This window comes from Lissotriton vulgaris, chromosome 11, assembly GCF_964263255.1.
Source record: "Lissotriton vulgaris chromosome 11, aLisVul1.2, whole genome shotgun sequence".
Taxonomy (NCBI): Eukaryota; Metazoa; Chordata; class Amphibia; order Caudata; family Salamandridae; genus Lissotriton; species Lissotriton vulgaris.
Window position 1 is genome coordinate 943,640,598 of NC_141699.1, and position 24,010 is coordinate 943,664,607.

Genomic DNA, 24,010 nt, shown 5'->3' on the forward strand with positions numbered 1-24,010 from the left:
CGCGCGGGGCAGGGGCGCAGGGAAGGCCAGAGTCGGCTTCGCATGTGTTCGGACAGTATCGGACGGGACCCCCCCAACACCAAACCAGCTCTTAAACCCCCCCAAAACCAACCCATGGCAACCAGCCAAAACCAAAAACAAGAAAAAACACCCCATTGTCTCAGTCTAGCCCAAGTGGGCGAGTCTGTAGAAACCAGTCAAGTGGACGTCCAGCCACACACCTCCAACCTCTCCCCCCCAACCCCCAGCCCCAACCCAGCATCGTAGAAGCTAAGAGACTCTCCCCCCGGAGTAAAGTTAGGCCGTTTGGGCCACGCCATTAGATTCAGGCAAGTTCCTGGCCGCAGTCCTCAGGGCCTCCGCCATATCCGCCCTGATGGTAGGGGAGTCAGGGCGACTCGCCGTCGCCGACGATTGGCGCCTCCTCGATCTCCGTCGGCCCCGCCGCTCGGGGCGCCTCCATGCGGGCGTCGCCCCTTCTTCCTCTGTAGCTGTGAGTCCCAGCACCCCACAGACATCTTGTAAGGAGCGCAGCTGATGTAGCACCCCATTCCATCGGAAGATAAGACGGAAGGGGTGACCCCAGGAGTAGGCCGTCTCATGCTCTCGCAGAAAGTCCGTAGCGATGCGGAAAGACCTGCGCTTCTGCAGTGTGATGGCGGACAGGTCTTGATAGAGCGCCACAGGTCGTTCTCGGAAGGACAGCGGTTGCTTCCTGCGGGCCTCTGTCATGATGCGCTCCTTCAGGGGGAAATCCGGCAGGAATGCCAGGATATCAGGTGGGGGTGCCGATGACTGGCGCTGGCGGCCCACCCTGTGTGCTCTGTCGATGCGGATCGGGAAGTCCGCTCCTTCTCCCAAGATGTCGCGGAACAGGTCCTGCAGATAGGCCACTAGGTCCGCACCCTCATCCGCGGACGGCACGCCTCGCACCCGGATGTTATTCCGCCTGGACCTGTTCTCGAGGTCCTCAGAGTGGGCCTGGAGCTCGACACACTGCTCCCGTAGGCGGAGAACGTCTTGCTGGAGATGAACTATCTCTTCATCGCGGCGTTGGGCCGCGGTTTCCACAGTATCGACCCGCTCGCCCAGGCCCTCGATTTCTCTACGCACTTCACGGACTTCTCCGGCCACCTCGGTCTTGAGAGTCTGGAATTCCTCCTTGAGGGAGCTGAATAAGTCCTCCATGAAGGACCTCGTGACTGGTGGTTCGCCTCCGGCGGTGTCTGTTGAGGCCCGGGAGGACCCCGGGGACGGCTGCGCCCTGTCTCGCAGTTGCTGGGCCCTGCCGAGCATGTCCGGCAGAGTGCGATCTCCCCGTGCCGCGCCTCGTCTCCCAGCCATCTTGGCCTCCGCTGTGGGTGAAGCCTAGAGCTGGCCGCTGCAAATGTACCCAGCCGCTCGTGGGCACCAGATGTGAAGGCCTCGCCGAGGACAAGGGTAGTGCGTCACAGGCGACAAAATGGCAGCACGGGCCAGGGCGAGACGACCATCGAGCCAGTCAGGGCGATAATCAAGGTTCAGGTCGGAGGCCTTCAGCCGCGTGCTTCCAGGGAGGGCGGCAGATGCATAGTCACCAAGAGGAACCGAGGCGCCCGTATGACAAGGGCGCGGGCGAGGGTCCCCGGTACCAGCTCCTCAACGACAAGATGGCGGAAGGGCGGAACCCAGGGGGGCAGCCCAGGCCAGCAAGTCTATGGGCGACCCTCAAACAGCAATGGGTCGGGAAAGTGCGAAACCAGTGTCCCTCAGTTTCACCAGCTAGTACGCCCGGCTCGGCACCGCACAAACTCCAACGTCCCTCGCTTCCAGGCTCGGGGTCCGCAAGGCGTCACACACCGACACCCATGGCAGGGGGGTAGATCGCCGACGCAGGTCTGGGGTCTGTCGTCCAGCGATGACTCCGGCCACCAGGCCACCGGCCAGGAAGCCTCCGCACTCCACGGAGTCCGTCGAGTCCGTTCCCTCAGGATCCCCAGCTTTCAGCACTTGGCCCAGCCGAGGCGCGCGGACAGCGCCGCACTACGCTCCGCCTCCAGGCCCTTCTCCTCGGGGCGATCCAGGCTCCACTCCTCGAATCGAGCGTTGAACAAACGTTTCGGGGACTTCCCCCGGGGCAACAGAAGGCAAAGTGGTATCAAAATGTGCCCCAAGAACTCCGGCACAGTTCTCTCGCCCGCAGTGCAGCCGCGGGGGGAGAGAAGCGCAGGAATCGGGGCTCGAGCTGGGCTGGGCCGGAGGAGCTACAGGAGGAAGCGTCCGCTCACCCCGCCATCTTGGCCACGCCCCCCGATATATATTTTTAAATGTAATGTACCTAGAAATTTTGTATCTAAAAAATCTTTTATTCTGATATGTTTATATTTATTTGTACGTTGCTTTTATGACAATCGTCGAATAAAGCTTGTTTGACTTGACTAACTAAGGATATGTTCAATTGAGATCCTGGGCATTTCGCTTTTTGCATCCCTTTTTTCTCACATCGGCCTTCTTTCCCTTAATCATGATGGACCACTGAGTGGCTGTTTGCATCGATCATTCTTCTCACCGGAAGCCTTGTGGCCCATTGTTTTCCGGCCCTGCTGTTTTGCCTACAGTGGGCAAGGTTGCTCCTTTTGTCCTGATGAAGACCCCTCCTTAAGTAATTATTGGTCCTTCCATCCACATTGGGGTCGAAACATCAACCATGTATCACATCAATCTGTACTCCAGTTTCATCCACCCTTAGATAATGGGAATTTGTTTACTATGTCATCTGTCGGTGGATTACACTAGTTTTTCTTCCATTCATTGTAAATATTGTAATTTCATTGACGTTTTTTTCATTCCCAACCTTCCACAAGCACTCCTCTGAGCATTTGCTTCTATACACTTGTTTTGGAGCACCTTTCTATTATAAGTATGATGTAAAAATTGATTTTTTGGTACAAAAAAACATAAACTTGAGAAATTGATTTTCTAAACTTTTCTGAAAAATCATTTCTTCTGGGTGCTATATATGTTTAATGTTTAAGAGATTCCGTTTGGACCAGTCTTGCTTTTGTAACTTACCTGACCCAGGTCCCGCAGATTTTTGGGTTCACTATTGTTTTGTACTGGTCTGAAATGGATACACAACATGAAGTACCGTTTTATCAAACATTTTGAAATCAGGACATTCACCAGTATCTTTGATTTTCTAACTGGACTATTAGCCATTCCTCTTTCGCAATAGCTAAATTACATATTGGTATTAGAATTCCCTCATTAACAGAAGCACCGCCAATGTTATTTTGAAGGGTGTCTTCGGACTGCCTTTCAAGGAAAATGTTTAATTCAAGATCCAGGAACTTATGACTAAAGCCTGCAGAACAGAATCCACCATTGCTTTTTCAGACCACATCACCAGGCACAGAACTGATGCTTGAATTACGAGTCAGCTGGATTCAGGAGGGGGGTACTCTGTGGCTAGAAATAATATCTCTGCACATAAATACAGCTGCTATTGGTTAATCCCCCTGAAAGGGGGAATAATCATGTGGGCCCTTTTTTCTATTTGAAGTTCAGCATGCATGGGGATTAATTTTCTCATTTACCACCTGCTTTAAGCAGGTGGCAAATGGGAGTGGGAACAGTGTGGGTGAAGGAAGGATTTCGGGGTGGCGAGGGCAACAGAGTAGGCTGGTGTGAGGTGGAATGAATGTTATGTGCTCCCCTGTGCAATAGAAGAGGAATTGTGCAGCGACCAAGGTTGGGTTGCAGTTGCACACCGACCCCCGTCCAATTTTTCCGGCTGCATTTTCCAAGCCTCCTATTGCTGCACCTGGCCTGCTATTAGTGGGTACTAGATATGTATCCCAGTACACCCCAATTGTAATCGGACCTGGAGACGACTCGTCTGCTCTAGCATAAACTTGATCAAGCAATGCTCATTTATACCCTCCAACTTTTGAGAATAAAGGTCTGACTGGACTCTTAGGGGATGTCTGTGTTGGTTTGTAAGTAAAGCTACACCTGTGTTCTTATGTAGATATGCCGATATATAGATATAGATATCAATGCACAAGTAAAGGTCTGGGCACTAAATTGTATGACTTTGATACACAGGATGCTCTCAAAGCTTCTGCTGTACCTCCAGAAGCATGCAGTGTTGTATCTTGTAAAGGCTGGTATTGACACATAACATTAATCACTGTTCCTTTTTAATAATTAGGAGAAGTGCAAACATATATTTGGAAAATCCCAGAGAGATCTGGCCCCGGAAAAGGTGAATGTGACTGTGTGACATGGCCCTACTTTTCACAGGTGGATCAAGTGAAGGTAAACAAAGTGTTGTTTTGAGTAGTGTGTCTTCAGTTTCTATCCTGTACTGTATTTTGAGACATGTTTAGTGTAAAAGGAAGGAATAAACAACATTTTCCATGGTGTGAATTGCTTCCTTTATCTATTGATCAAGTAGAGCGCTGTAAATTGTATACTCCTGCACATTATCTCCAATATTATGTATGAAACTTTTATTACATCTAATAGTTTGTGTCCATGGAAACTCAATAGGAGACGGATGCTATTTCCTTCATGAGGACCTATAATGAAGGAAAAGCTTAACCAACCATAACAGTCACAGTATGCATCAATGTCAAATAATTCAATAATAAGATAAACTCTGTATACTTATCAAGTCACTGTTATCTAAATCATCAGAATATGAATGGTCAATACACCAAATACATTAGTAATGTCAATTCAAGATATTTTCAATGTTACAGGTAAAATCTCAATAATTTAATATAGTTCATGGCAAACACATAATAATTAAATAACAAGTGTGAGGGGATATAGAGAGAGAACAGTAAAGGGAACAATACATTCCAATATCAATAAGCAATACAAGATTCATATGAACCTAGAGTCAATGAATTAATGCACAGCGTGCAATAGTCAGAAATAGCTAACCCTTCAGCCAAAAAGGTATAGCTTGAGCAATATCACCAACCGATGAAGTGCAAGGTAATCAGGTTCGGACTGACAGCTTGTAACGCCCAGTATTTGCAAGAAATATAGCCAGCCAGAGTAGCATAGAGAGAATACAGTAGCAAAAAGGTTATCTTCTCTTCCCACAGAAAATAATTATGCCACAAAATGTTCATAAAACAGTCCCCAAATGTTTCATTTTCACAGTTCTACACAATTCCATTGTATAAGTACATGATATGATCATTCTCTAGGCTGTCATCTAGAACTTTAACAAGACAGTCTATTGTTAAAATGAAAGATGTCATCACTCCATGGACGATTCAGAAAAGGGGGTGGTGATGAACAGAGTGTCTGAATTAAGCAGACCACTCTTACCCAGTCCAAAGATCAGGGCTTGATCCATCACAGTTTTTTAGCTCACTGCACAATCCCAGCTCAGAACCTGGCTACATGCAAATTAGTCTGTCTCTGGCCCAGGTTCTGAGCTGGGATTGTGCAGTGAGCTAAAAAATGGTGTTGGATCTAGCCCTGACATCTTGACTGGGTGAGAGTATTCTGCTTAATTCAGAAACTCTGTCCATCACCACCCCTTGTTGTTAAATATCACTCCATGGAAGCAGGAATGGAATGTGACATTTCTTTATGTCTTCATGCTCGCTTCCACATCAGCTTGCAACATAGTCGATGCAATTATTCATAGAAAGAAATACTCTATCTGTGAAAAGGAAATTCTAGTGATATGCTTAGGACAGCTAAACAAATAAATCAGCAATTTGGAAATAATGAAGGACAAAGTGAATTCATTATGAGGCCTAGTTTAACAAAAGGAAAAGAAATCTAGCATGGATTTGAGGCTTTCATAGGAAAAACATAAATCTTAATTTTTCTGAGGAATAAAACACATACATTTCTATTTGTGAAATGAAGAGAATACATAGGAAAACGGAAATTAAGAATGTATTATTCTAATTAGTTTCTATTTAGCACATTTGTCAACCTTCTCTCATGTATCATTTTAGTTCACGTAAAAATACTTCATATTTTCTATATTTTCTGCACGTTAACCTTTGCAGCTTCTGTTTACTTCACTTGTTGTGCTTTTCTTGCACATTTTCTCGTTGTACTTTCCACAGTCTCTCATGTTAATAATTTTCACAATGCTAATTATGTTTATTAATAGCACAATTATGAGCAGATTTGATCAAACATGATTATTCACAAAAATCATGCTCCATCAATCCCCCATCTGATGGTGACTCAAGCCATCACACAATCTACATAATCTGATAACGATCTGATTGTTTTCAGAATGCACTTGTTCTCATTTGTTTTAGTATAAAACCCTCTACATCTCTCAATACCTCATAGTAAGCTCCCTTTTTATCTTCTAACTCTATTTCATCTTTCTTTTTTCTTGCTCTTCATTTTATGTCTTTTGCTTTACATTTATATGTCAGTATTACTATTGATATACCAGCAGCAATAGCAATTATTGGTGTTAGTGTTCGTCCTAACAAGCTGTTACTTAGCGCCGAAAAGCAATTACCTATTGAGGAAAAACTCTTACCAAGTTTCTCCCTTGCACCACCAACTTTTAATTCAGTTAAATCATTATGCAAATGTGTAATGTTACTTATGTATCCCTCCAGATCTCTGCTCTTGTCAGGGATGCTTTCCTTCCTTTATCTATCCTGGCAAATTGTAACAATTCCTTGCCGCCCAAACGGTCTCACTGTGAAGTTATGTGTTACTTAAATACTGGAAGATACCCCAGGGTTTATCTGCATTGGATGGAAGGGTACAGGATAGAATCTGTGGGTCTTGATAACAAGGGCCATGGAAATTAACCCCCAACAAAAATCAGACCTATTGGCTTTACCACTGCATGTTGTGCTATGCCAGGGTGCGGCCTAGGCAGGACAGTGCCCACTTATGCGCTGATTAAAATGCCAGAGAAACCCAGTTTTGTATAAACGAATCAACGAAAAAGAAAAGTAGGACAAATATATTGTACCTTCTCTTGTGCTTCACATTCAGCCCCAGCATCAGCAATAACACAGCAGCTGATTTAAAAAAATGAGAGATCACCCCCAATGTTTCTCGGGAACAACCCTGTACCACCAGCAAAGGTAATCTAAGGGGTGGCATAGATAGTCCCTTGCTTTAAGCAAACCAGCACATTGTACAATGGCCAAATTACATTAGTGTTGGTGGCAAATGCATTTCACAAGCCAAACTGGCTTTTCATTTCATGCCAATTAGCATATAAGTATCACTATTCAAGTTCTTAGGAGGTTCACTTGCAGTAGTAAACAGTATGCATACATTTGCATAATACTGTAGACAAAGTTGGGGAAATGTACATTACTGATGCTAAGCATAGGTATTGTTGAAGCAGGATCTTGTTGGTAAAGCAGGAAAGTAGAATAAGGCACCCTGTGAGTTTACAAATTGAACATCAGTCTATGCCGCTTGTCATCCTTCTGAAGCTGATCAAATAGGTAACATTTTATTGGCTAATAACATCTATTTTTAGCAGTTAGAAATTAAAGTGCTGCTAATTAGACCAAAAGCACACTTTGGGCCAGGATCTTATAGCTTAACAACTATGAGCTGAACAAATTACTTACAAATATAGAACTCATTTTTTTTAATTGAAAAATTTGGCAAAGTTGAGACTTAATTTAGCAGTGCAATACGCCAAGTGCGGTAAGTAGCTAAAGTTAGGACACAGCTTTCTCACAAACCAAATACTTTTTACCTAGTAGCAAGATAAATTTCACCACATAACCGGATTATTTTCACAGTACTCAAACCCATACAAATTGCAAAATATATGCAATTTACTTCTCTGCATGTTTATCTTTAGTAGAGCTTATCTGTGCAGTAGCATTGCACAAGGAAGAACACTAAGGTTCTCGTTCTGAATTACATAATTCCTGGTTTTACCAGTGCACACTTGTATCCCTGTAAATTCACTTACTTTTCAGCTCATGTTCCCTCCAACTGAAAGCAAGAGGAAATTTGAGCAGAAAATGTAAATGTAAATTGATACTTGTATAGCGCACTATTCAACCGCAAGGGTCTCAAGGCGCTTGTATGAATACCGCTGTGGAACCCATCCTGGCTTTCCCTGTGAGGCGTCCACTCTTGGGCACCCCCAAGGTGGAGGCCAGGCATCCTTAGCGTTGTGGGGGCCGTTGTGGAGATTAAGCAAGCTATTGCCCAGAGTTGCAGAGTGGGACTCCATGATTGAAATAGGCACTGAGGCGAGAATGATCAGGTCCGTGGAAATATTATTATTACTAGACCTCTGCATCAGGGACTGCCGCTCTAATCATTGAGCCACACTTCTCAAATGGCCTGTAAGTCTGAAACAACATGTGATATGGTCAGAGCAATTCCCGGATCTATATATGTTGTTCCCCAGTTGGGTCTCAAACTTGTAATATCCAGTATTTGGGATGTTAGTACTGCCCAGAATCGCTGTTCACGAGCCCAGTATTATCACCCCATTTCCCACCCAACTTGTAATGAGAACCCAACTATTTTCCTCCTGTTATAACTGGTGCAGAACCATTTTCTTAATTAAAGGCTGATATGTGTGGCTGAAATTGTCACAGCCACGAATTTTATATGGAAGTGCAAAACCTGAGAACTAAAGCTTTCCATAGCCCTTTTCAAAGCAGCCGATTGATCATGAATCTACTCTTGACTCCATTTCAGAGAGCAGATGCACCTCTACACATTGTTCTACATCCAATTTATTTTTCACAAACGTCTCTCCCTTTTCTTTCGTCTCTTGTTCTTTTACTTGCATTTTCTCACTTTACTTTTTAATTTCTCTTTTATATGTTTTCCACAGTTTTTTCCTATCTCGTTTTATCTGATCGTGAAAAGAGTCATCGAGCCCCGCGCGCGCATACCTAACAACTCCCCATAAGTGGTTTCAGTAGTGGGAGGAAGGAATGTACAGGGTGGAAGTATTATATCTCGATACCCATCAAATGATCTGGCAGGATGGAGGTAACAGGAAGTCCTAAGGGATTTAGGATACTGGTGAATAAAGAGTGGTAATTCCCCACCAAGGAATGGCCCTTGAAGGAAGCCAACAAGAAGGGTATATATGACCAATGTCCCTAGGTTAACAGCAGGAAATAGTGAAGACAGCAAATCATTAAAAAACACATTTATCCATTGGATAATGAATAACAGACACTTCTTTTCAGTAATTAGGTCAGATCTAGTAATGGTGAAACGCTGTTGCATGCAGGATGGGAAGTTTGATTACATAGCCACAGAATTGAGCAAAGAGGAATACGCCTAAGGGCTAGTCAACCTTGACCTACAAACCTCCCCACCTAAATGCTCTTTAATACAATTTAAATGTAGTCCCCTCATAGAGTACCCTAAATGTAGTGATTGTACATCCAATGAAATCATACTGGCCACAAAGAGAGAAGAGCTCACAGGGGGATCAGCAGCGCCAAAGGAGAGGCAACAAGTTATAGATCTCGATAAAATTGACTGACCGCAGAAGATATCTGGGTCTGCTTTAATAGTAATGCATCAACCCGTCACCCTACACCCAGAACATATCGTATATACAAATATGATTACAGCAAGTGCGTTACATATACAATTGAGGGTAGCTGTACCCTCAATTACTGTACAGAACACAATTAATGCACTAAAAGATGGGACAAAAAAATCAGTAGGGTACTTGACCATTACCGCACAAATGCATATGGGATTGATTAATGAGCGGGAGGTAACAACACATTTGGGAGGAACACCCTTAACACTAATCCCCACACAGAAATAAGGAACAGATCCCAATTAAATTGGTTTTCTGGATTGTAGCAGGACTAAGATCTAAAATCGATGAATTTGAGTGTGGAATGTACATTGATAATTTTCATATATGTGTTCTCCTAGAGATGTGGGGACTTCAACCTGTATGTAGAACAGGATTTTTAAATTTTAGCTGTGAGGCGGAACATTCCCCGACAGGATGGCCATCAGGAGGCATTATGATATGGGTCAAAACTTAATTGCGTGCAAGATAAAAAAACTTAGCTCTCAATCAAAGATATTCTTCTCCTTGATATAACTAGTATAAAAGGGTTCCTTGACACCTGAATATTTATAATTATTTTCTTAGCCTACATCAGGAATCTGAAACTGTAAAAGCAGTGGGGGAACTCTTGGAGACTACTAATGAGTAAGCCACCTTATATTAGCGGGAGACTTTAATACAACATTTAAACCATGAGATTGTATTCAAAATCGCAAATAGAAGAGGAAGAGAGGGGCATACCTAAGTTATGAAATCCCCCATTTAAGAAATGCTTAAGGGTGGCACTCCAAATCGCATCCCTCGCACCAACGCAGGGAGTTTGTGCTTGTAATGGGCAAACACATTCTGATAGAGTAGCTAGTTTTACTTACAAGAAAGACAATTCTAAGAGTTGAATCGATTATATATTACTGAATTTAAATCTATTGTCCAACACATGATGGTCACTGATTGGACAGACAGTGAAACTAATGCTCAGGAATTACAGATGAAATACAGCATCTTTTCAAATGGTATCTAGCTCCCAGGTACATGTAGCCCACCAATGTTTCCTCTAATAACAGTTGGAGAATAAAGTGGCTATTCATAGAGTCCGATAAGACCATACTGGCTCACATATACTCCACTCATACTCATATATACTGCACAGCGTTAAACATACTTGGGAAATCTGAACAATCCGTAGTGACTATTATAAATACTTTTGATAATCTCCTTGATTCTATTCACAGGCACCTTTTAGGAACTATCAAGGTGCAGAGGATAATAACAAAGGACATGGAGTGGTTTGATAATATTTGTACCCTAGCTAAACACAACCTGAAAAGGGCTATAACAAGTGAGTGCAGAATTGCTATAAGGGTTGGGAGGAAGTAGTATAAAAGGAAACAGGCCCTAGCCAGGAAAAAGGGGGAAGAAACCTGTTGGAAAGAACTCGTTTTTGCATCCAGAATAAAAGATGCTAGATTTTTCTGGCATTTGCTTTCCAAAGGGGTACCCTTTACTGTAAGGGAGGATAACTTGCACATTGAACCCAATAGATGGGAACAACACTTTACCAGCATATACTCAATTAAGGAGATGGCTGAAGGTAATAGGGTTGTGGAAGTAGGGATGCCTGACTATAATAGCTACATTCACTATGGCAGAAACACTAGCACCTAATAAATCAATGAAAAATGGGAAAGCTCCAGGCCTAGACAGGATACCAGGGGATTGTATTGTTCAGAACCAGTTATGTGGGGATATCTACTAAATGCAATATTGAATGCTATATTTAAACGGACATAGATACCCGAGACCTGGAGGGGAGTAGAAATAATTTACATTTTATAAAAAGGGGATATTTGCAACCCCAATAATTATCGGCCTATAAGCCTGATTGATAATGCCCAAAAACATTTCTGTAAAAAAAACTGTTGGAAAAAATTAAATCATGGATGGATGACAAGCAAATATTGTCTAACTTACAAGCCAGGTTTCGGCCATCCAAGAATACCACAGATCAAATACTTTGGTTCCTATTGATATTATGGAAAACTGTTGTCATTAATAAAGGATATGTGGTTTTCATGGATCTAAAGTCAGGTTTTGACTTGATCCCCAGAGGGAAGCTGTAGTCCACATTGAAGTAAATGGGGATGCTACTAGATCTCTTGCCTTTTCTTACATAATTACATAGGGTAATGATGCCCAAGTAAGATGGGGTAAGGAGGGCAAGCTAACAGATTGTATAGCCATAACGAGAGGGGTAAGATGAGGCATGTGTTCTGACCCCCAACCCTGTTCACACTCGACTTGAGTGGCTAAATTAACCATATAACTTATATGACTGCAATTGGTATTGCCGAAGGATAGCGAAGGAGTAGATCCTGGCCCTCTTATTCGCAGACGATACTCTTTTAATCTCTTTTTTGATAATGCCTAAGTTTCTTATATGTTCTTGGAATGTCTGTGGGCTTAATAATAGGAAAAAAGGGGGTCATGGCATTGATATTGAAGAATATGGCTGTTCAGCTTCTATGTGTCCAGGAAACACATATCGTGTGGAATAACAGGGACTGTCTGAAGGATTTAGCGCTTGAAGTTTTGGTGTGTACAAAGCAGAGCTCAACAACTAGAGGGGTCGTGATTTTTAAGAAATGTGGTTGGTGGAGGGTAAACGGGCAAAAGCAGACCCTTATGGAAGATGGGCTATCATTAAACTACGGATCAACACTTTTGATTATACTATTTGTTCAATATACTCTACTAATTTAGATGACCCAGAAATGCTCAATGAGATCAGTATCGAGCTTGCTTCATGGCCCGCCCCTCTAGTGATTTGCGGAGATTTTAATCTCCATTTACCTTCAGATTTTAATATCCGCCACAATAGTGTCTATTCTGGTAAAAAGCATAAGTTCTTTAAAGCTATTAGGGGGATTGTTAAGGAGTTTGATTTAGAAGATGTTTGGTGGCTGAAAAATTCTGGCGTGCCTGGATAAACGTTTTATTCAGCCCCTCACCAAAAGCCTGTCCGTATTGATTATTTTTTGCCCCCTCAGAACTATTAACCAATGCTAATATTGGCATCTATCCCAAGATAATTTTAGACCACAATCCGGTCATTCTTGAATTAGCAAGTGACACTGTGCCACACTCCAATAGGAGTTCATGGACTTTTGATCATCAGCTATTGGTGGATCAGGCGTATGTACAGCACATGGTTAAATGAATACCAGACTTCTTTGAGTTCAACTTAAGATCAGCTCCGATTTGCATTGTTTGGGACGCTTTCAAAGCCAGTGTGCGGGGGGAAACGTTAAGTTTCTCCATAAATAAACAACGCAGCATTAGGACTAAACAAGCCACGGAATTAATTAAATTGCATTCTTTAGAATTGGCATACCATTAACTCAAATCCACTATATGGATAAAAATTGAAGGAGATGGCAATTCAAACAATTAAAATTTATGAAGTCTTCGCTGAGAAACTGGTGGCGCAAATAGCAATCCATCGCTCTGACATATACGAGGTTGGTGAAAACTCAGGACGTCTATTAGCCAAGCGGCTAAGACAGAAAGTAGTGGCCAGGAAGCTGGAGGCTATACAGGATTCTAATGGTGTAATACATACCGAACCGGGAAACATTTTAGAAATATTTAGAGAATTTCACAGCAATTTATACTTAAACGAAGACTCTTTATATACCGCTGAGGAGGTAGCCGAATTTATTTGTGACCAAGAATTCCCGAAACTTACTAATATCCAGAGGGAAGTGTAAGAGGGGGAGTTTACGGCACAGGAGCTTGAAGTGGCGATCTCTTCTTTGGCCGTGGGGAAAGCAGTAGGTCCTGATGGGATCCCCTTGGAATTTTTTCGTACATTTTTCTCATTATTGAAGGACCATATGCTGGAAGTTTTTGTTACGGCACAAAGAGGCACATTTCTTGCTCCTTGGCAGAAATCTACAATCACAAAGTTTTTAAAGAAAGATAAGCCTCCCTTGCTCACATCCTCTTATAGACCAATATATTTAATTAACGCAGATAGTAAGCTTTATTCCAAAATCATAGCCACTCGACTCTCTGGTTTGATTTCCTCTTTAGTATCCCATCTACAACACGGGTTTATCCCTGGCCGTGTCAGGACAGACCATGTGTGTCGTGTTATTGCCCTAATAGACTGGGCAGAGGTGACTAAAACAGCTATCGGCGTGACCCTGTTTGATGCCAAGAAGGCATTGGACAGGGTCTCCTGGCCATATCTTTGGGAGGTTCTTCGCCTGAGGGGCTTCGGGCCACGATTCCTTCAGGCAGTCCAGATTATGTATTCGGGGCCTATGGCATCTATACGCCTAGCTGGAAATGAGTCAGCCTTTTGTCCGATTCTACGGGGTACCAGGCAAGGCTGTCCGTCTTCCCCGTTATTATTTGCCCTATATATTGAATTTTTTTGGTTAAATTAACTGAATGTAGACATATCAAACCTATCACTATTGGCGAGGTGGATTATAGAGCATTACCATACGCTGATGATATTGTGGTAATAACCACTGACTTACAGCCTGCATTATCAACCGTGGAAGCCCTGGCGAGGCAATTTGGCCACTTCTCGGGTTATAAGTTGAATATAAATAAGACCCAAATTCTGTATGTGGGGATAATCCGCCGGCAGGTATACTCTTCGTAAGAGAGGCTACATATCTCGGTATTAAAATCTCCTTTCCAGTTAGCAACATTCCAGAAATCAATTTTAACCCAGTTTTAGATAAAGTCCACTCCATTCTAGAGCGCCTCAACCATTTTGCACTTATCACTACATGGAAGATCAAATGTGTTGAAAATGATGGTACTACCTAAATTTCTTTATTTATTTAGATCTATCCCATTAGAGTTCCCCACTGGCTGTTTCAAAAGACTTTAAAATATTTCTTCAAGATTTTTGTTGGGCTTTAAAAGGAATAGAAGGGCCTACAAAAAATGGTACTTCCCAGATCTACTGGGGGATGGGGTATCCCATACTTTTTGTTCTATTATTGGGCATCAGCTTTGCAATTTATTTTCCCTTTAGTTTTTGGCAAAAAATTTAAGCATTTACCGTGTCATTACCCCTCCATATTTAGGTTTGCTATAGGAGAAGAGGCCAATGGGAGCTTTTTGAAAATATTGGAACGCAGCTATTATAAAAAAAACAAGTTTAAGGTTCTTCTAGCGCCGTTCTCAATTTGGAAGCAAATTAAGAGGTTTTTAGGTTTACCTAAAATAAATCGATATACTCCTTTTGAGGCAGCGGGAATTCTTCCTATTATTTTTCACGATTCTGTAATCAGAAACTGGTATCAGTATGGGATTAACAGCCTAGGAGATATGTTTCATGATTGTCAACCATTATCCTTTATAGAGGTACAACGCTACAACACAAATTTGGTATACAAAAGAAGGACTTTTTTAAGTTCTTACAAATTCGTAGTTATTATGAACAATTGGGTCAATATGATGTACGGTTTAAGGTATTTCCTTTGATAGAGGGGCTGGGAAAGGGGTTTTCAATTGTTTTTTTTTATTCTCAATTAATTTCCCTACTCCCAGACGACTTAGAGCAACTTCAAGAAAAATGGAAAACTAAACTCAATGTTCAGATAATTGAACTGCAGTCATCGATTTCGCTAGCTAAGGATGTACTGATCTCTGGTAGGATGAGGGCTCAACATTATATGGTTCTCTATGATATGTACTATACCCCGAGGAAAGTGCCTAAATGGAGTACTGGCACTGGCACTAGCTGTAGTAGATGTGGCTGTTATGCTGCAGATATGCAAAATATGTTTTTTTCATGTCCTAAGTTGGTTGGTTTATTAACGTCTATTCGTGAGTTTCTGAGAGTTTGCTACTCTCCCAGACATAAACTTTCATACATACATGTGGTCTTCCCATCTTTGAGGTCAGTGGAAATGTTCGACACATATTTATTTTCCTTTGTTACATATTAAGCCATATTAAGTACTGGGCCAAAAACAGAACCCTGCAGTTAGTACATTAGTCCACCGAGCTATATATCCAGAGCAATAGAAGGTGTGTTTGTGCTGGGACCATGCAGCATACTCTGCAACTTCTGGTACAATGGCATTCCGAGGGCTTCCACAAGTTATTTAATATCTTTGTCCAGTAACTACAGGACATGCTCAGGTGGTGCTTATTTTGAGCCAGTGGTTTCCGGTGCTGGGTACCAGCACTTAATTGCCATCACTGGTACCTATGATAGTCTGCCACATGGTGGAGCTGTTGTTTTTTTAATTCAGAGATGAGCACAATAACTGTTGTTACTCCATGTGCCAAACCCCGCATTTTTTACACCACAAGATATTTTACAACGCAGGGCTTTGCACTGCAAACTATTACAACGCATTACCCAAAGTAACGCCCCAGTGGAGTTAGAATAGTAAATTGCGTTGTCATTGGAAATGTGTTGTAATGCATTGTGTTGTAAAGCCCTGCTTTGTAAAAGATTTTGCAGTGTAAAAACTGCAGGGTAATGGCACCGAGTAAAAGTGTGTGGGGTAAAGTGTCCTATTCAATGCAAGCGGAAGTGGCCTGCTGACTAGAGCCCTGGCACTTATGTTTTTTACACATTAAGCACAGTCTCAGGATAAGGCAACGTTGACTTGCCGTCTATGCTGTTATTGAGCAGATCTACATGGAAGCTTGAGCAGAATCCTTGCTTTGACATGGATGGAAATGGAGCAGAGTGCCTGCAACCTACACAGCGAGAATAGCGTATCAAGTATTTATTTATTCAGCTACTTATGGCACTTGCCAAGCACAAATCCCCAGGGAGTGTAATAAAGCAGAAGCAAGAACAGCAGGCATGTTAAATAATAACTTATCATAAAAAATATTTAACTAATGGAAGATACTTGACAGCATTTTGCAGGTCTTTCCTATAGACAGCTTAAGTGCACTGGCAGCCTCATTTATTGAATTAAAATCAATTATAGAGAAACCTACATAGAGAGAGAGGGTTCGAACAAGGCTTCTTCCTCCACTTGTCTGTTCAAATGTCATCCACATTGTTCTCCTGCCATTGAAATAATATGGCATGGGACATCTGGTCAGCCCTGTTTAGCAATTGGTTTTGTTGCACTGTGAGTGGCGGCTGTTTTTCCAGATTACAAGTGCACCTTTGCTTCAAAGGAAGCGCAAAAAAGAGCTAAGACTGGTGAGCCAATAATTTACTTTGCAATGATTTTACCTTTCCATTCTTTATCTTTTTATATATGTTTTGTAGTCATTATTTGTGTTCAAGTAATGTTTTCATGTTAATGTATTTCAAAGCCAATAATATGTGTTCTTTGGGTCAATTACAGTATTATTTTCCGCTGCTAAGCCTTAAAAACAAAAATATTTTTTAGGTTTTTTTATTAGCATACGCTTGCAATAAAAAGAAAAATCAAGGCCAGATCCATTGTCTCTGTCAGTGCTTCTTTTCATGAAGGTTCTATCTAGGCAGTCTGATTAGGAGAAATTAATTATTCGCTTATTAATATCAATATTTTCTCTTTTCAGGACACTTACAGTGGACTAGTGGGCCCCCTTGTTGTCTGTCGAAAGCAGCTATTAAACTATTTTGGAATAAACAAGATAAAACGCTTTGCTCTATTATTTCTGATTTTTGATGAAAATAACTCATGGTATTTGGATGAAAATATACAGACCTATTCAGCCCACCCAGAACTTGTAAACAAAGAAGATGAGGATTTTCAAGAAAGCAACCAAATGCATGGTAAACGTCATCACGACTAGCGTTCTTACCGCAGTGTATCAGGAAATTAGTCAAGGGACGCATGCCGTGATGCATCTTTAAATTAAAAGTAAATTAACTGATGTGGGTAATTGGTATCGGGCATAGTGTAAAAATGACTAATTTGATTTTCTAGCTGACATACAGGGACGGACTGGCCGTAGCGGGCACCTGGCATTTCCCCGGTGGGCTGCCAGGGTAGGGGCAGGCTTTTGACCCCTGGGAGGCCGTTTTTGTTACCGGGCCCAGTTTTGGCAGCATAGTTGCAATATCGGTCCACTGCACCAAAAGCTGCAGCGGTGAGACGGAAGTGGTGCTTCCAACTCGCCCCCCCCTGGTGGGGCGGGCCGAGCTGTTTACCAGGGCTGGTTTCAGTTCCCAGTCCGGCCGTGTTGATATAGTGGGCAAAATGTACAAAACAACTAGCTGTAAGTTAACTAAGAATGGCGTTATGTCTCGGAGATGGGCCATAAATACTTGTGTGCTGCAAATTTTTAAAGGATGGCCTATCTAGGTGGTTGGTATACTATACATCCTGCTTGCTGCAGAAGGTAGTAGGTACAATCCCCGTCCAATGTTTTTGTTGCAAATTAAATAGGATGGAACATTGGTCTCATATCTTTTTTCACTAATCCAGCTCCCCGTGATTTTTGGGAGAAAGTATTTGAGGAACTAACTAGTTTCGCTGTGTACCAGACATTTTCACAAGTCTGCTGAGAAATGTTATGTTATGTTATGTTAATAAGCACTTATAAAGCGCATGTACACCCTTAGGTTTCATGGTGCTGAGTACTGAAGGCCCTTGTGACCGGGTTGCTAGGCATAGGCGATGAGTTATTTGGCGTGAGCTTGCTCGAATAGCCATGTCTTCAGCAACTTTCTGAAGCTGAGGAGGTTGTCACAGCTTCTGAGTGCCAGAGGGAGAGACTTCCAGAATCTGGGGGCCAGGTGGGAGAAGCGGCAGCCTCCCAAACGTTTTCGTCAAAAAAAAATCTTGTTGGGTACTTTGGGCCATATTATCAAGAACAGCGTTAAAGATTATTGCTGGTTTAGCGGCAGAAAACTGCTGCTAAAGTGGCGATAATAGGCTTGATAATATGCCCTTGAGAATTCCAATTGAAGTCCATGTTCTGGTGTGAACATGGGCTTCTATTGGAATTCTGCAGGCCATATTATCAAGCCCATTATCGCCGCTTTAGGAACAGTTTTCTGCCCCTAAAACAGGGATCATTTTAACGCCGTTCTTGATAATATGCCCCTTTGTTTTTTGTAATCTTAATTGCCTGGTCACTTTAGACCGAACTGAGGATTTGGAAATATTTCTCCTTTATTTTTGGTATATGATTTCATAATTTCTTCTGCACTAGGCACTTTTCTTGTCTGCACTCTATATTGATTCAATAAACGTAGTTGCTATTTTGGCATGTATTTGTTTATTTGATTTGTATTGACTGATACATTTTATTCTGTTCTGTTGGTAAGGTACTGCTCAACAAAAATAAAACAAAGTTAAGAAAAAATCATCATTGCAAACATATTTTGATGTCCACACATTTCTCAAGATCGTGTTGCATGGGGCATTATAAATCAAATTCCAAAGGATATAAACTTTCCAGTTCCAATTTACAACTTTTCAAATACTTGAATCCATAGGTTTAGAATTTGGTGCTGTCAATTTCCATAAGAGCAGTCTATTTGCTGTATGTCCCATATTAGGCAATTGTTTCAGACAACTTTAGCTCTTTGTTGGTAAGATCTATTGTTTCCAATAGATTGCTTTGGGCCTTCCCCTTGCTCTTGATGGGTTGACTTTGTCAGGGCTGGACTGGCCGTAGCGGGCACCGAGGAATCCCCCGGTGCGTCTCACGGGTGGGGGCCGGTTTTGGGCCCTTGGGGGCCATTTTTGTTACAGGGTTGCTTTTGCAGCTTAGCAATGCATAGCTCGGTAGCACCCACAACCCCCGTGGGGGAGGGGGGCCGGCCGAACACTTTGCCAGGGCCGGTTTTGGTTCCCAGTCCGGCCCTGGACTTTGTTGTCTATCTCACTTCGCTGCTCTTGGTTCATTGGCTTTCTTTTCTATTCTTTTCTTCTTCCCGGTCAGACAACATGAATGCTAACCACTGGTGAGACTGTAATTTCATTAGCCTCTTCATGCCTATTGTTAAATTTACGATTGAAGTTATAACGGAATCCTGAGTTATTATGGTACCTGCAGCTTGTGTTAGGCTTTTGCTAGACCTCTACCCATCATTTGGAATTCCCATGTATGCATAGACTTGGCATGAGATTCAGGCTGGGCTGTAAAGTATATCCTCCCTTCCCTGTGCCAAAGATAAAGCATGCCCTTTCCACTGAGAGAAACTCCTCCCCTATGATCTACCATTCACTATGACCTTTCTGAAGCCCACTTACTCAGCAGGAAATGTCACTTCATAACTTGCTCTTGAAAGAAACGCACAAATTGCTTTCTTCAAGTTTCCTATAAATCAGTAAATGGGACGACGTAAGACTGTTTCTGTTGAGGGATCTTACGCATTAAGTTAAGCAGACCTACCAAGGGTTACAGAGGACTGAGGGACTGCCCACCTCTACACTGCTGCATGAGGGAGAAGATTCTTTACCAGAATAGCCTTACCCGAAATTTTGGGACCACTGGATGCTTTTACAAATTCTGACTGCTGTAGCCTTAACAATCGGTCTACAATTACATGGGCCTTTTAGGGATCTCTTAACTTCTTTCAAGCAAGAGTCACCTAGGTTGACCTATGCTTGTTTATGGTCTTCTGAAGCATTATCAATTTCACCCCCCAAAAAAACGACAGGTAAAAATTTACAATTTTATTTTGATCGCAGATGGTTTAATTTATTCTATTGTACTTAGGAACAATCCGAAACACCAGTTTCCCAGCAGTCTACTGTAGCAGGGATTCCATTGTCTTACAGAACTGTGCATAGAGATCAGGAACCTCAGTGAATTAGGGTGACCCAAAACTCACCTCAGTATCCAAAATCCCCTTACCGGGCTAGCTACAGTGTCTCATTGGTCATAACAAACTACCAATGACTTAGACAAACCAGAACATGAACTTAGATTACCTCAGGTATCGTGGAACACATGAACACTCTTTCGCTCTATAATCATTTTAAACCAGAACGGGGAGTAAAAGAAGACACGTGCAATTTTGAAATATTTATTATTCAATGCAAGGTTCTCAAACGCAGTATCTTATATAATACCAGAATACATATTATAAAAATCAGAGTTATCAGCATTGTCACTAATCCATAATAAGCAAACGGTGATAGCATATTATAATGCAAAAATCAATAGAAATCTGTATCACCTATATTTCGCGCACCCTATTTAGCATACTATATTATATCTAAGAAGGTCTCATTTGGGTTTTAGCAGGGCGGGCCCATACCTCTAAAAGTCAGTAGGAGAAGATCACATCATCAGCTATCAGCTCTCTGCATGCGAAGCACCATCAAGTGTGTTTTTGCATTCTCAGTAACTCTATCTTAAACCCGCTTAGAGCCCAATGTTGGCAGCAACTGTATTTGTGTTATTTCTAGTGGTGCGAGGATCAGAGCTCCCAGCAACCTTGTGCTAGGTTATTCTTAGAGGGTTCAGCACTCACTGTTCAGACAGTGTACCAAGCACGACTGATATCAGAGCAATAACATATTATTCTCAAATAAATCACATCTTTCGTCTAGGTTGAAAGCTACAATAACAATTATTTGTCGTGTGCAAACGGAAGCCAAAGGAAAATATGTTGTTTAAACATTTAATAAACTCATGCTAACTTAACACAGTATATAGAAAAGCAGCATCTATATGACACTACACATGGACGGGTCAGTCTGTGCTTTGCTATTTATAACTAGTCTTCTATTCTTTAGTTTCCTAAATATGTCTAAACTTTTTTGGTCTGTGCCGAAATTGCAATATTTACTTGCAAGGACTTGATTCATTCTAAAAGGAGAGATGCTAAGTTGTTTTACTTCTGAATAGCGTCTAAAGATTATGGCAAGTCTCCTCCTATGCATTCTTGAAGTGAGGCTGCAATCTCAGAAGTAAACGCATTGTTTATCAAGGGCCCTTCTGGTTTGTTTAGGTTATGTGCTCTAAGTGGCATGCTTCTTTTTTGTCACTTTAAGATCTATTGAGCCATCTCCTCTTCATATTAATGTTGTGAGTTTTCTTATCTCGCCTCAGAAGAGTTAGTCCTATAATCCTGGTTCGGGTGGATCATGGGATGCTGCTTATTCATTCAAACAACTAAATACCTTTATGAAGCATAGGCACGGCCACGTGGTTCCAGAAGGCCAAGAATCCAAATGCTTCTTTGTTCCTGTATTTTCGTGTACTGGATGGACCCTCTCCTGCACTGAAGTCGGGGCCTAGTCACACAGAATTATTTTTCTTAGCCTGTAAAGTAGATTTTTCACTTCTTTGTAAATTGCCCCAAAGCATCAAAAATAGGAACATTCAGAGGGAGGAGCTATGCTAGCAACCAAGATGGCTGCATAAACTCCCGGCTCCGCCGACCTCTGCCAGCAGCTCGTATATCCTGCAAATTATCCTGACTTCACACCGAACTCCCGTATGTATGAGGAGTAACTGACTCTGAAGGCGCAATCCCGAACTTTCTATCATACCGGGTGACAGAGATACGCCGTGTTTTATTTCTCGGCCTACCCCGGAGCGGAAGCCGGGGCCTTGATTTCCAACCCATCCGGGCTGGAATTGAACAACATCGGCTGTGAACCCTGGGCTTTGTCCGGTCTCCCGAGCGGAGATATAATCTTCCTGTTTTTGACGGCGACTTCATATCCTGCCTGCAACACACAGGCTACGGCGTGCCACATCGTTTGCTGCAGCCCCGTATCCTACGTTCGGAGACGTAGTAAGCTTGCCGTGGGAGTGAGGACGGGAGCCCTGATCAGCAGCAAAGGAGTAACGTCGTGAGGTGAGAGCGCCCGTTGCTGGTGTCCGCTCCAGATTTGCTTGCTACCCCGGAGAAGCCGGCCTCCGGGGTTTGCATACTGATCTGTGGCTTGCGAGGGGAGATGGAGGAGACAGAAGACTCACCACCGCTGCACGCCGTAATGGCGGCCATCAGAGCGCTCCACTCACAGATCACCGTCAACTACCAGGCACTGTCGGTAACAATGGACGATCTTTGCCGGAGACCGGACAGCGGTTTTTTGCCATCATTGCAGCCAGCGTTGGCACCAACTGAACATTGTCTATCCGATTTCGAGGTCCCCGTGCAGACGCCGGATCCCTTTGGCGCTGCGGATTCCTGTACTACGGATCACGCGCCTATGAACATTGTCTGCGTCCCCTGCTTGAACCCTATCTCGCCGAATTTCACTATGGACAACCTTGACTGCCTTCACAAGATCCCCTGTGACTATTGGAGAGTTTTATCATTCTGCCACGCTTTTTCTCGCTTGCTTTGTGTGGATCGTGAACTCCTATACCTTACTTGGCTTGTTCGTACTGACTTGAATTTTCATGCAAGCATACTCGCTCTCACTGTTGCTGTGGCCTGGGTTATAAGTGCTCCAGTGAACATTCGTACAGGCCAGGGTTAACTTGTGGGGCTTTTCAGGATACGGGACAACAATTTACTCTTGTTTCCGGGGGGTCGCACCTGGTGGGGGTAGGGGAGTCCGGGAGTGTGTTTTTCTGTTTCTCCTCCTCCGCTATTCTCTTCTTTTAGGGATGCTTCGGGGCGACAGGCACGCTGCTAGTGGGTTAGGCCGTAGTCATTGCAGGGGTGCAGGGTGGTGGGGGGGGTTTGTTATTTTGCCTTTGTTTTGTTCTATGGCCCCTTTTTTTTCTCTCTCTTCTCTCTTTCGGGTTTTCCTCTGGGCGACAGGCGCGCTGCTAGTGGAGTAGGCCGTAGCCATTGCGGGGCAGCAGGGTGGGGGGTGTGAGGGGTGTTTGTTATTTTGCATTTGATGTGTTCTATGGCCCCTTTTCTCTTTCTTCTTGCAGGGTCCGGTAGCGATAACTTTCGGTTTCATCCTGAAGTAGATGAGTGGGCGGCGTCAGGGGTGGGTGACTGCGATGATAGATAGGTAGCTTTGTCTTTTACTCTTAGTGAACTAACTGTCGCTTGCATTTATATTGTTGATCTATTTTGATTCACGACTACTTTTAACACCTACCCGCATTTTTGTACCTCCGAGTGTGTAGCTCCGGATATCCTGTCTTTTCTTCTTTATTTCATTCTTTGGGGGGGGTTAAATATAAAATGAAACCTTATTCATATCCTTGATTCGAACTGTTTCCGATGCACCATGTATCCTTTACCGCTGCCGGACCCATGGGTTGTCGGCTGAATAGCTGTGTTATTTGCATACTGATCCGTGTTGTATACCTGTGGTATCGGCCCCTGCTGTTGCAGGGCTACTTTTGTATCTTGTGTTGAATGATATAATAAAGGTTTTCAAAAAATAAAAAAAAAATAAAAAAAATAGGAACATTAAGTTGTGAGCGATATTTTAGCAGACATGAGCCAGAAATTGCTTTCATTACTGTGCTACAAGTTTTAAGAAATTATTTCGGATGACTCACAGAATTTGGAGACCACAAATTCAATGTCACAAATTTGATAGAGAGCAAGGGTAAGGTGTTGTTAAATCTGTCTCTTGGTATATATACCGTAGCTTCTTA

At 42.8% G+C, this 24,010-nt stretch overlaps 1 protein-coding gene across 1 annotated transcript in view; it reads left to right on the forward strand.

The window, feature by feature from the left end:
• The window catches only part of LOC147683722 (ceruloplasmin-like), a 451,969-nt gene that overhangs the window by 377,967 nt on the left and 49,992 nt on the right, over positions 1–24,010 (forward strand). The window contains exons 15-16 of the mRNA XM_086944095.1: positions 4,193–4,299; positions 17,081–17,297. Coding sequence (XP_086800221.1) covers positions 4,193–4,299; positions 17,081–17,297 — 324 coding nt within the window. The remainder of the gene's footprint in view (positions 1–4,192; positions 4,300–17,080; positions 17,298–24,010) is intronic.